General features: G+C 41.1%; 1 protein-coding gene across 1 annotated transcript in view; it reads left to right on the top strand.

Moving 5' to 3' along the window:
* Positions 1-13027, top strand: part of adgrl3 (adhesion G protein-coupled receptor L3) — a 193568-nt gene that overhangs the window by 25969 nt on the left and 154572 nt on the right. The window contains exon 2 of the mRNA XM_022758742.1: positions 11742-11970. Within this exon, the coding sequence (XP_022614463.1) occupies positions 11916-11970 (55 nt within the window). The 5' untranslated portion in view covers positions 11742-11915. The remainder of the gene's footprint in view (positions 1-11741; positions 11971-13027) is intronic.

The following is a 13027-nucleotide window of genomic DNA, read 5'->3' on the forward strand; positions in this document are numbered from 1 at the left end:
AAAAAGAGAGAGATTTCACAGTTTTAACAAATTCATTCAACCACTAATTATGATTTTAAAAATAACAGGTGGAAGGGGCAGAAAGCCCAATCATGAAAAGAGATTATTTTCTTAACTCGTTGCCTTGATATGCGAGGGCTGCAGCTTCATGCAAGTTCATTACCAATTAGTATGGCGATTATTTTCTCAATGATCTGTTAATTATTTGGTCATTAAATTTCCATAAAAATTGTTGGAAAAACGCCTAATTGCAATTTTGAAAAAGCCCAAGGTGATGTTTTGTCACAATTGCTTGTTTTTGTATAAGGAACTTAATACAGACAACGAAGTGGCAGATACTGACAATAAAGAGCTTTAGAACCTAGGGAATGGTCAGTGGTTATTGTGTTTGTTCAAGAACTAATCAATTAAATAGACCTAATGTGTTTTGACTCACTAACATAGAAATCGTCACATAAAGGGTTTCATTTCAAGCCTGTATGCATGGACATATCTGGATATATAACTTTGCTTAGGCCAGCAAGGTGCCTAAAACATTTTCATGTTCAGTCTTTTTAGTGATGGATATGGATTCCTTCACACTGCAGAACTCTCATCTTCCATGCTAATATGGTGTGAGATAGCCATCACTCTGATACACATCACCACCTGAGGGCACTTGCCCCATCTGTCACTGTTCCTGACACCGATGAAACCGAAGACGATTGTTATTATCCAGAGAGGTTGTTCCTTACAAATGCTACTGCAACAAACAGTGTTTATCTGTTTGGGGGGGGGGGGGGGGCGCATCTCAAGTATGATGTTAAGTCACGCCTGCTTTGAAACCTCGCACCGTAACTATGTTAATGAAGTGGGATCGCGTTGCCTGGGGTTTAAGTACCAATGTCTCAGATTTTCCAACATGTTTCATGTCCAGATGCTTATACAACACAGAGGGGAAGGGTCCTGCTAATTTTTTATGAACGAGAAAGTGTGTTCATGCAATGAAGTGTCTCAATATCCAGTAATATAATCAAGCACACTGTCTGCATACAGTTTGATTGAAGAGCGCGCTCGACTCGGAAATCTTTAGGAGATGAGCCGAGATGATTAAAAACCGAGATGATCCTTTCTCCTTCCAGAGTTAAAAAAATTATTTTTTTTTCCGTTGGGTCGGTGCTGATGATGGCTTAAAATTGAGGTCGGGTCATTTTGTACTCAACACATCTGAAATAAGTCAAATCATGCTTTTTCTAATTGACGAATTGAAAGGTGTGAAAGATCTGAAGGTAATGGAGAGTGCTCTTTTAACGGCACCGTTGTGCATCCCTGGAGGCTTGACAGCGTGAGCAGCAAGGCCAATTCACTCAATCAATTGGTTTTCCAGCAAGGGACCTCCAACACAGCTTAGCCAGTGACAGGCAGTATAATAAGTGCTAACTTTAGCCTGCACTGGTGTCTGATTTGTTCTAATATGAATAGCCTTGTTTGAGTGTGACTGATGGCTTGGGTTAAATAATGGGACCATCCGCTCCTCCCTCTCCCGCACACAAAAGGCACAGCAACTCCCTCCTGACACACAAAAACCGTCCAAACTACAAGACAATAGAAACACAATCCCATTAGCTGGAAATTACTTGCACACACAATAAATAATAATAATAAAAAACAAAAGAAAAACCTAGCTGCAAGCAAATAACACAAATACCATTACATAATATTTTAACAGAAGGCATACATAGGGATTGGTTACATTCCCACGAGGGAGAATAATAAATGCCAAGTAGGCTGAAGCGGACGTTCAGTGGGGTGAATAAATGCAGATAGATGAATCGTTTTAGGGGCAGGGCGAATCTGTGCCTTGAGACAGTCTCTCTTATAATGCACTATCGCCATTTTCGCATGTCTTCCTTCTTGTTTTATCCTCTATCTCGCTTTCTCTCCCGGCATATCTTTTGCCTAATGCAGCACAATGGATCTCGTGGCAAAGCAAGAAAGAGAGAGGAGAGGCGGGGTAAAAGCCGTGACAGGAAAGAGAGAGGGATGGACCGTATCAAGATTGGGGGAAGGGAGGCGATGGTATTAAGATTGAGGGATGGAGGATAGCAGGGTGGGAGGGACAGACAAAAAGGGAAAAAATCAGCAAGATAAAGTGGGGACATATTAGTCAAAAGATAGATAAAATGATTCTGGATGAACAGCAAAAACATAAAAAGAAAAGAACCAGAGATGAAGATGTGAGGAAGGAAGGAAGGACGGACATTAAGCTTGTTCTTTGCGCTTGAAGGGCGGGAAATGTGTGGGTGTGAGCGAATCAACGTACACCCTCAGTTCAGATGCTGTATCTATAGTGCTTTCAGGTTGGGCCAGGTTACCATGCAACCTTACCTGTTGGCCATTAATCACCTTACCGGGAGTCATTGGCATGCTGTGCCCACTAACACTTGCAAGTCGTATGTGGGCCATTTTGCTTTGAATTTTGGAATATGAGCTAAAAGGTGGCACGAACAGCGAGGGACTAAATCTGCATCCAGCTCATTGCAGACACTCAGACTTGTACGGACATGCAAACAAATGAAACGGAAGACAGCAATATAGATTTAAACACTGCCGTGAACCTCAAAGGTAAATTAATGCACTGTATGGATTTCTTTTAGACCAGCGGCATCAATATATTGCTGATGGCATTGTGTGACTAGCAGTTTTCTGAGATAGAGGGTTGATGGTATTGTGCAGGGTTTACAGGCTATGATACATACGCGGTGAAACATCATGGCCGTATCTATGGCGCCACAGTCACTTAACGTGGCTATAGAGATTGGCAGTGTGAGTCCAATTGGTTTGAACGGTTGGTTGGTCCACTAACTACTGATGGAATACCCACATGATGAATCCTGATGACTTCGGTGACCCCATGACATTTCCTCTAATAACACCATTTGTCCAAAATTATAATTTTTTGACCGCAATGTCTCAACAACTATTATTTGATCTCCATTAAATATAAGACAGATTGTTGGTGTATGACCTCACACCTGCAAAACGAATGACATTTTCCATGAGCTGTACTCTGGAAAATGTTAGAATATATTTAAAGTGTTGTCATGTACGGGTAAACTGAATCTCACTGAGAGTAATGCAGAGTGATACATCAATAAGAGAATGCAGGATATGGTTTAAAAAAAAAAAAAAAACACTGTCATGTTCAAGCGTTCCCTACGAGTCCCGATGATGCATCTGATCTGAGTCCCCGCTCTTTCCTCAGTCGAGTGGCTTTACTTAATGCGCACCACTTCCTTTGTATGAAGTGTACATTTAGTTGACACTGATGGACATGCATGGTATGAGTGTATACACACTTCTGTTCTAACTTCACCCCCCTCCCCCTCCCCCTTCCCCNCAAATTTGGAGATTCATTGTTTTCACTGTGTAATGCAGACCAATACAATAGTCATGTGATACATCCTCCAATTGTGGAGAATAACATTTTTTTTGTTTTGTTTATAGTATCAATTCAATGAGGCTGTAGTTAGACATGGTAGGGTATTGTACTGTACTCTGTTGAATAATATTCTTGTCATTTTGTCAAAGCCTTTTCAGTTCAATGGAATCCACCACCTCAGAGTCCATTGTTGTTTTATCTTTTTCACACGTCGTGTTTTCCTGCATCATTTACACCATTTATTCAGCAAATTAGCGCCACTGTAACGATCTAACTGCTGATTCAAAAATGTCTTCAATCTGCAAAAAAGAATTAATTAACTAATTAAATTAACTAAACTAAAGATATTGAACTCTAGAATAAGAGAATCCAGCCTGAGAAACACCAGGTGTGATTTGTGCACGTGTTTGAATGTAAACTGTGAGGCTGTGTTGAACCCCAGCTCCGCAGTGGAACACAGAGGAGGTGACCTCAGTGGCTGCAGGCCTTTTCCCCTTTGTGGGAATAATGTGGAGTAGAACTGTCACACTCACACTCAGTGTTTTAATAATGACTGTAACAAGGTGTTAAATGAACAGATGCACATAACAATACGACACACACTCTCATGATGTGGAGGTACATATTGTGTGTGTCTGTTTGTGTGTGTGTGTTGGGTGAAGGAGACCCCAGTTACCCTCTTGATGACCCAGTTGCCAGTTCAAGTTCAGTTCAGGAGTTCACAGCACGTTCACTGTGTGTGTGTGTGTGTGTGTGTGTGTGTGTGTGTGTGTGTGTGTGCGTGTGTGTGTGATTGTTTTCTCCATTCTCAAATCTGGCAGGGAATGAAGTGTCTATTGGAAAATTATGCAAATACATTTAGAGGGAATACAAAATGCAGGGAAATTGAGACCTGAAAACGTCAAATACAAATAAAAAGAAAATAAATAGAGGTGTTTTCTGTGCAGATGCCCTCCAAACATGGCTTAATCAAGTTCAGGCAGTGCTGGAAAATGATAGCAGTAATTAGAAAAATGGCTTGGCTTGGCCTGGCTTGGCTTTGTTTCACGTGTGATAGGGTGTGGCCTGTGTTGCGTTCCTTTGTTACCTTTTGTAGCTCATAGTCTCACGGTTTGCAAAATGCCCTCTGACCATATGCTGCCCATTTTGAAAACAGTACAGAAGCTTGTATTAGATGGTAAGTAATACCATTTTGTTAGCCAATCGGACAGTGTACAGCCTCGCTAGCTCCTCTGTGAGGCTGCACTTAGGTGCAGTGCTTTAAGCTGGGTGGTATTTAGCAGGTAAACCATTTTTCTGATCTCTGTTTAATGTTTTTATGTGGTAATTAGCTCTAAACATAAAGTACAGCTAACATTTCCAGAGTACAGCTCATGGAAAATGTCATTCGTTTTGCAGGTGTGAGGTCATACACCAACATCTGTCTTATATTTAATGGAGATCAAATAATAGTTGTTGAGACATTGCGGTCAAAAAATTATAATTTTGGACAAATGGTGTTATTAGAGGAAATGTCATGGGGTCACCGAAGTCATCAGGATTCATCATGTGGGTATTCCATCCAGTAGTTAGTGGACCAACCAACCGTTCAACCAATTGGACTCACACTGCCATCTCTATAGCCACGTTAAGTGACTGTGGCGCCATAGATACGGCCATGATGTTTCACCGCGTATGTATCATAGCCTGTAACCCTGCCAATACCATCAACCCTCTATCTCAGAAAACTGCTAGTCACCACAATGCATCAGCAATATATTGATGCCGCTGTCTAAAAAGAAATCCATACAGTGCATTTAATTTACCTTTGAGGTCACGGCGTTTTAAATCTATATGCCGTCTCCGTTTCATTTGTTGCATGTCCGTACAAGCTGTGAGTGTTCTTGCAATGAGCTGGATGCAGATTAGTCCCTCGCTGTCGTGCCACCTTTTAGCTCATATCCAAATTCAAGCCTGGCCACATGACGACTTGCAGTGTTAGTGGGCACAGCATGCCAATTGCTCCCGGTAGGTGATTAATGGCCAACAGGTAAGGTTGTCATGGTAACCTGCCCACCTGAGCCACTATAGCAACAGCATCTGAACTGAGGGCTGTACGTTGGATTCGCTCACACCACAATTCCCGCCCTTCAAAAGAACAGCTAATGTCCGTCCTTCCTTCCTTCCCTCACATCTTCATCTCTGTCTTTTCTTTTATGTTTTTGTGTTCATCCACGAATCCATTTTATCTATCTTTGACTATATGTCCCCATTTATCTTGCTGATTTTTCCCTTTTTGTCTGTCCTCCCACCCTGCTATCCTCCATCCCTCAATCTTATACATCCCTCCCTTCCCAATTCTTGATAGTCCATCCCTCTCTCTTTCCTGTCCGGCCTTTTACCCCGCCTCTTCCTCTCTCTCTTGCTTTGCCCGAGATCCATTTGTGCTGCATTAGGGCAAAGATATGCCGGGAGGGAAAGCGAGAGAGGATAAAAAAGAAGGAAGACATGGAAAATGGATAGTGCATTATAATGGAGAACTGTCTCAAGGCAGATTCGCCCTGCCCCTAAACGATTCATCTATCTGCATTTATTCACCCCACTGAACGTCCGCTCAGGCCTACTTGCATTTATTTTTCTCCCTCGTGGGAATGTAACCAATCCCTATTGTATGCCTCTGTTAAATATTTGTAATGGTAATTTGTGTTATTTGTTTTGCAGCTAGGTTTTTCTTTTTTTTTATTATTATTATTATTGTGTGTGCAAGTAATTTCCGCTAATGGATTGTGTTTCTATTGTCTTGTAGTTTGGAGGTGTTTTGTGTGTCAGGAGGGGTTGCTGTGCCTTTTGTGTGCGTGGAGGGGGAGGAGGGATGGTCCCATTATTTAACCCAAGCCATCAGTCACACTCAACAAGCCTATCATATAGAACCATTCAGACACAGTGCAGGCTAAAGTTAGCACTATTATCTGCCTGTCACTGGCTAGCTGTGTTGGGGTCCCTTGTGGAAAACCAATTGTATGAGTGAATGCCTTGCTGCTCACGCTGTCAAGCTCCAGGGATGCACACGGTGCCGTAAAAGAGCACTCTCCATTTACCTTCAGTATTTCACACCTTTCAATTCGCATTAGAAAAGCATGATTTTGACTTTTCAGATGTGTTTAGAGTTACAAAATTGACCGCTCAATTTTAAGCCATCAGCCCGACCAAGCGGAAAAAATAATTTTTTAACTCTGGAAGGAAAGGATCATCTCGGTTTTAATCATCTCGGCTCATCTCCTAAGATTTCCGAGTGAGCGCTCTTCAATCAAACTGTATGCAGACAGTGTGCTTGATTAATATTCATTTTATATGAGACACTTCATTTGCATGAACACACTTTCTGTCTCATAAAAATTAGCAGACCCTCCCCTCTGGTGTGATAAGCATCTGGACATGAAACAGTTGAAAATCTGAGACATGGTACTTAACCCGGCAACGCGATCCCACTTCATTACATAGTGTTACGTGGGAGGGTTTCAAGCAGGCGTGACTAGTAACATCATACTTAGTATGCGCCCCCCCCCCCCAAACCAGATAACACTTTGTTGCAGTAGCATTGTAAGGAACACCTCTGGATTAATGACAATCGTCTTCGGTTTCATCGGGTCAGGAAGTGACAGATGGGGAAGTGCCCTCAGGTGGTGATGTGTATCAGAGTGATGGCTATCTCACCACTCATATTAGCATGAGATGAGAGTTCTGCGTGTGAAGGAATCCATATCCATCACTAAAAAGACTGAACATGAAAATGTTTAGGCACTGCTGGCCTAAGCAAAGTTATATATCCAGATATGTCCATGCATACAGGCTTGAAATGAAACCCTTTATGTGACGATTTATGTTAGTTGAGTCAAAACCATTAGTCTATTAATTGATTAGTTCATTGACAAACACATAAACCACTGACCATTCCCTGGTTCTAAGCTCTTTATTGTCAGTATCTGCTACTTTTCTTTGTCTGAATTGAAGTTCTTAGACAAAACAAGCAATTTTGACAACATCACCTTGGGCTTTTCAAAATTGCAATAGGCGTTTTTCACAATTTTATGAAATTTAATTGACCAAATAATTAACAGATTCATTGAGAAAATAATCGCCATACTAATTGGTAATGAACTGCATTAGCTGCAGCCCCGCATATCAGGCAACAGAGTAAGAAAATAATCTCTTTTCATGATTGGGCTTTTCTGCCCCTTCACTGTTATTTTAAAATCATAATTAGTGTGTTTGGAATGAATTTGTTAAACTGTGAAGTAATGACAATGCATTCGTATTGTGTCTTGTACAATAACTATAGGTATGGTCGGGCATACATGGTGTGAGGCAATAGAAATTTGGCACTTTTGCTTTGGTTGATCTATATCTTTAACATCTGTGGTTGCATTGTGGGCAGTGTTACAAATCAGTAAGGAGGGATCATTGCTGACAATGTTGGATTCACAGGATTTTTGCATCTGTGTTGAAATACCTTCATTTGTCACATATTTAACTAACTGCTTTTAAGCAAAAACAGAGATTTACATTTGGTTACTTTTCATTTCCAAATAGTTTCTGAATTGAATTTCCAGAAAATGTAAATTTGATAGACGATCATAGTAAAAAATATTTTACCCATACTGTCCATCCCCCAGCAACAGCGCCCAATCTGTCCCACTAAGACCTATTGTGTTGCAAAGTATAATACACTAACACATGATGTTCTGCAAGTGGAAACATTCAGATTCATGCATTACATGTGACATCTCAGTGAGAAAAGTACAATAAAATCTTTCTCCCAAAAGGCACAGGACTTCTCTCGAGCCCCTTGTTCTTTTAAAATATCTTAGTATCTATACATCAGAATGGATTTGGCTTCTTCTTTTCCAGCAAGAACAGGGTTCAGTGATGCAGTAGAAATTTCAGTGTAGTGACTGTGACTCACATGTAAACTACAAGTTGTGTATTTAAATATGAAAAGTACATGCAAAGAGCATGTAAAACAGTTGGCATACTGTATTTTACCTCTGGCAAGCTCTCTTAGTATAAATAAGCAAAAGCCAAACATCTTCTTTTGTAGCTTTTGACACTGACATCTTGTATTAACCGTGAGCTTCTGCATCACCTTTCCGGGAGGGTGTTTTTGTTATTATCAATGTTGCCACAGATGAATAATGAATGTGCCACATATGTAAGAAAAAGATTTATTCTCTTTGGCGTTTTTTACTCTGAATTACCCACAAGCCCCTCGAATACAGCCTTAAATTTGAATCCGACTTAAATCATCTAATAGGTTCCATTTCCCTAAACGCTCTTTGCCTCCCATTTGTCTTTTTCATCACATGATCGCTTTTAGACGACATATTTCCCCTCTTATCAGCCGCTGCTCTTACTGTCTATATCACCCGGCTCCATTTTGCTTTAACTAGATAGAAGAGTCAATTAATTAAAACTGTCAGGTTTCATCTGGGCCCCGTTGGCGCACGCACGAGTACTAAAATAACAAAAACAACAACATCACTGATTAGAAAAAGTTGCTCTGCAGGAAACAGCGAGGCGGTAATGAAGAAGTCTCCTTGATGTGGCGGAGAACAGACGCTGCCGTCGCTGCTAGGCCCGCTAAATGTTGGCCAGCTTATCTAAGGGAGTTATCCTAAATCCCCCTCAGAACAAGTACCCTTGAAACGTCAGCACCATAATGTATCATAAGGCTCCTTCTGGAATACAAGACGAGTTGGCAATGCCGGACTACTGCTCTGTTTTCTTTTTTTTTTCTTCCTCTTTTTTTTTTTTTTTTTTCATTGAACTGGGTCCAAGCCCTTCTCATAAATATGTATTTATGATGTGTTCTTTTGGTGGTTGATAGCAGTTCCTGTACCCTAAGCCCACACATTTTTTTCTTTTTTTTTTGAGAGCAAATTAACAACTGTGATAGTGAAGTGTTTTTCATTTTATGTGATAATTTCTAAGTAACACCTGTGTAAGTAGTTGATGTAGTCGCTGCTTTATCCGTGGTGCTGTGAGATATAGTATGCCACATAGACACACACATATGCATGCATGCAAGGAGCTACAGCTTCTCATTGTCTTCTGCTACTGTAACAGCCTCTATCTGCTGCAAACAACAAGCCGTATGCCAACAATCATGCCAGACAAATCACTGATAGTTTGTCTTGTCTGATATATTATATATATATATTTTTTTTTATATGTTGCTCTGCCTGTGCCTCCTCTTCAGTCTGTAGCCCTGCGACCAATTTAGAACTTGTCCCACAGTATAAACTTCAGGTCCAATTTGCCGCTTGGACAGTGTATTTGAATGTGATTATTTTGGGAGTAATGTATTTTTTTGTCAAGGGAGTCACAGTATCTGATTTGATGTCATATTTAATTTAGCTCTCCGGCAGCTGTCAACGCGTTTTATAAAAAGCGCTGTTTACTCACAAAGATGTGTCTTTGATCAAACACACTCTTTCACATTGCTATTTTAATGTCTTTAAAGTCCTGTCATAATATATATATATGTACATGAGGAATAAAGTCAACAATACAGGACATGTGGTGGTTCAGATAAATTGTTCCAGCTCCAGCTGTTGTTCACTCGTGGACCTTTGCTGATGGGCACTCTGACTCTTAACCTCCTAATATTGTCCAAATGGTCTGTGTATGCAGAGACGGATACTCGCTTAAACCCATTAATATCTGCTCAAAAAAAAAATCTGATTACTCTAATCTAGGATTTTTGAATTGGGATTAAGAGCTAGATTATGGGAAATGGGATGGGAAATGTCAGCATGCACTGACACAAGAAGGAGAACTCCATACAAGGATGGATGGTCTGATAAAAGCAGAGATGTGTTTTTTTATTTTTTTTTATTTTAAATTGTAGTGTTGGTATAATTTGAAATTTTGGAGTCAGTCATCTTCCCGAGTGGCTCGTCCTTTGATGCCGTGCTCACGTTTTGACCTTTTGTAACCAGGTTTTCTGGCATCCCACAATGGAATTAACTCCCGGCAATATCAAATGCAGTATGGAATGCCTAATGTGCAAGGGATAATGGTTGTGTAGAGGATGGCGGCATGGTGTGCGCACTTTGGCCTGTATCGTTTCGCAGAGATTATATGTCTGCAGCAGATCATGGCTGATAGTGGATAATAGGAGGGTTCGGATGGTCTAATCATCAAAGCTGACTTAACCTTAATATCATGATATGGGTTTGATGGGGGATAATCTTGAGAGTCTCATCACAATACAGATGACGACATCTTTTATCCCCCTCTAACAGTGTTTTTCTATATTAATACTTCACTTATGGGATGTGGAGTTGCAAATTTTCACGCACCATTTTTTTTTTTTTTTAATTTTTTTTTTTTTTTAGCGTTCGACACATCCGAAGTGTTAATTTCATCAGCAGTCACGAGGCAACACCATGTAAATCACATTCGATGTTTTCCGCTCACTTTATGTTAACTAGCAGTAGCTTAGCGATGACTTCATTTAGTGTCGGTGGTTCACTGATGACGGCACTCTCGTGAGCTTAAGCAGAGGTCAGGGGGAGCTCCGGCTCATTCATCTCTCCACGGGGTATGTGCTTAGCCGTTCTGTTGAGTGGGATTTTTTTTTTTTTTTTGAGAACAGTAGTCATTTCTTAGACATGTGCAAATACATTAACAGGTGTAAAAACTCAAACTGTGAAGTTATGGCACATGCCCACAGGAAAGGGGAAGCACCGCCGCGTTTCTTATGTCAGTTACCATCAGGCCTTGCAAGAAAACACACAAAGTCTGGAGCACATATGCGCGTGCAACGATACATCAACTCCACATACACACACACACACACACACACACTCATGCTGTTTGTTTTTCTTCCCAAAGCAGTGCGTGCTTCATCGCTCACTCCTTGTCTCTCTGTGGGGGTGATTTGTTGGTAAGGTGGGGGAGTTAACACTTCGATGAGCAAACAACAACAGAATATCCAAAAATATATTTTGCGGTTCGCACAGCCTTGGTGTTTGGTTGATCACACCCGGTATGACTTCAGCTGACTGGAGATTGAGCAACTTGCACCGTGTCACTTGATGACAACTTGAAACCCACAAAGCCATAAGGACTGTGCATAAGGATGAGAAAGCCATGGTGCACCCCATCTGTCGTGTCTCTTACTGGGGAATGTTGTGCTCTTAATGTTGCTGTAAAACAATGAATCACCAAGTAGAAGTTTTGCTGAGACCCTCAACCTCATTCACTCAAATTCCTCTGTTAAGCTAACGTATCTTTTTTTTTTTTTGTTTGTTTTTCTTTTTTTTTTTTTCCATGACAGATTTTGGAAGGCATCTGGCACCAGTACAGCAGGACTTGTGGTCTCTCGGGAAGAGTGGCGCAGTGGAGGGAGCCGTGCCATAAAGGAAGCACCCAATTCGGGCGTTTGCCACCAAAAGACTGAGCACTGAACTCAACTGGGAACTTCAGCAGGGGGCGGTAAGAGGAGGAGGCCATGTGGACCGCACGCCTGCTAGTCCTCGCCAGCCTCTTCGCACCAGCCGCTCTGGGTGAGTTTGGCTCATCGGAGCAAGAGCGCGTTTTGTCTGTGTTTGTGTCTGTGTGGATGTGCAGATGTGGGCACAAAAACATGCCCCTTGAATTTTGAGACTGGCATGGTTTGAAGCCATATCAGAGTTTCATCCATCTGTTATTTAAGTGCTAGATTCTGTCAGCCAACTGCGATTAAAGCCTCTGACTTTATGTCTGTCTCGTTTTCACCGTCCTATCTATCTCCGCTCACTAATTAGCAGTTTTTTTATTGCCTAAACTCTGTGAAACTTTTTTTTTTTTTTTTTTTTTTTTTTGCTTTCTCTCTCTGTTTCTTTCTCTAAATTTTCTGTCTATTTTTAGATCTGTCCCTCTTTCTACTGGCTCCGTCTCTTGATCTCCTGGCAATTGAAAATGAACTGAAAATTACTTTCAAAGAACCATTAACACTGCTTTGGCTTTGTGGTGTATGTTTAGGATAGTGAGAATTGTAGGAGGAGGAAAAAGAAAAGATTTATTTTATCATTTCAAGCATTAGGAGCTTAAGATTAATTTACAAGGGCTGTCTTTCCCCACGTCTCGGAAATCGCTGCAGTTTTGCGGCGCTTCCCTTTGGCCTTCTGTGAATTGTTCTAGAGGCAAAGTAAATTAAGTCATTTAAATTAAGATTAAAAGAAGTCAATGGTGGTGGTTGCCTGGTTTGAGAGTGTATGTGTGTGCCTGTGTGTGTGTTTGTGTGTGTGTGTGCGCGTGTGTGTGTGTGTGTGGACGTGGAGGTTGGTCACAATTAGCTAGGGTTTAGATATAAGGAATGTTGGGAGTGGGGCAATGGCCCATAAAAATGTTAATTTGATATGGGTAAAACCATTAATGGGAGATTTGAAACTAATTGAATTGTTTTTGTGCTGTGATATCTGCGGAAGGCAGCGGTGGCAGGGTTCGCCATCCGCTGCTAATGAAAGCACACTTCACCCGCCATTGTTAGTTTTGTGTTGATGCTCAATAGAAAGAGGTCAGCGGACAGCTATATGTCATGCATATCTCTTTATAGAGCTCTATTGACCAGGGGCTGAGGCA

Source organism: Seriola dumerili, unplaced genomic scaffold, assembly GCF_002260705.1.
Source record: "Seriola dumerili isolate Sdu_G_001 unplaced genomic scaffold, Sdu_1.0 BDQW01000309.1, whole genome shotgun sequence".
In the NCBI taxonomy this organism is placed as follows: domain Eukaryota; kingdom Metazoa; phylum Chordata; class Actinopteri; order Carangiformes; family Carangidae; genus Seriola; species Seriola dumerili.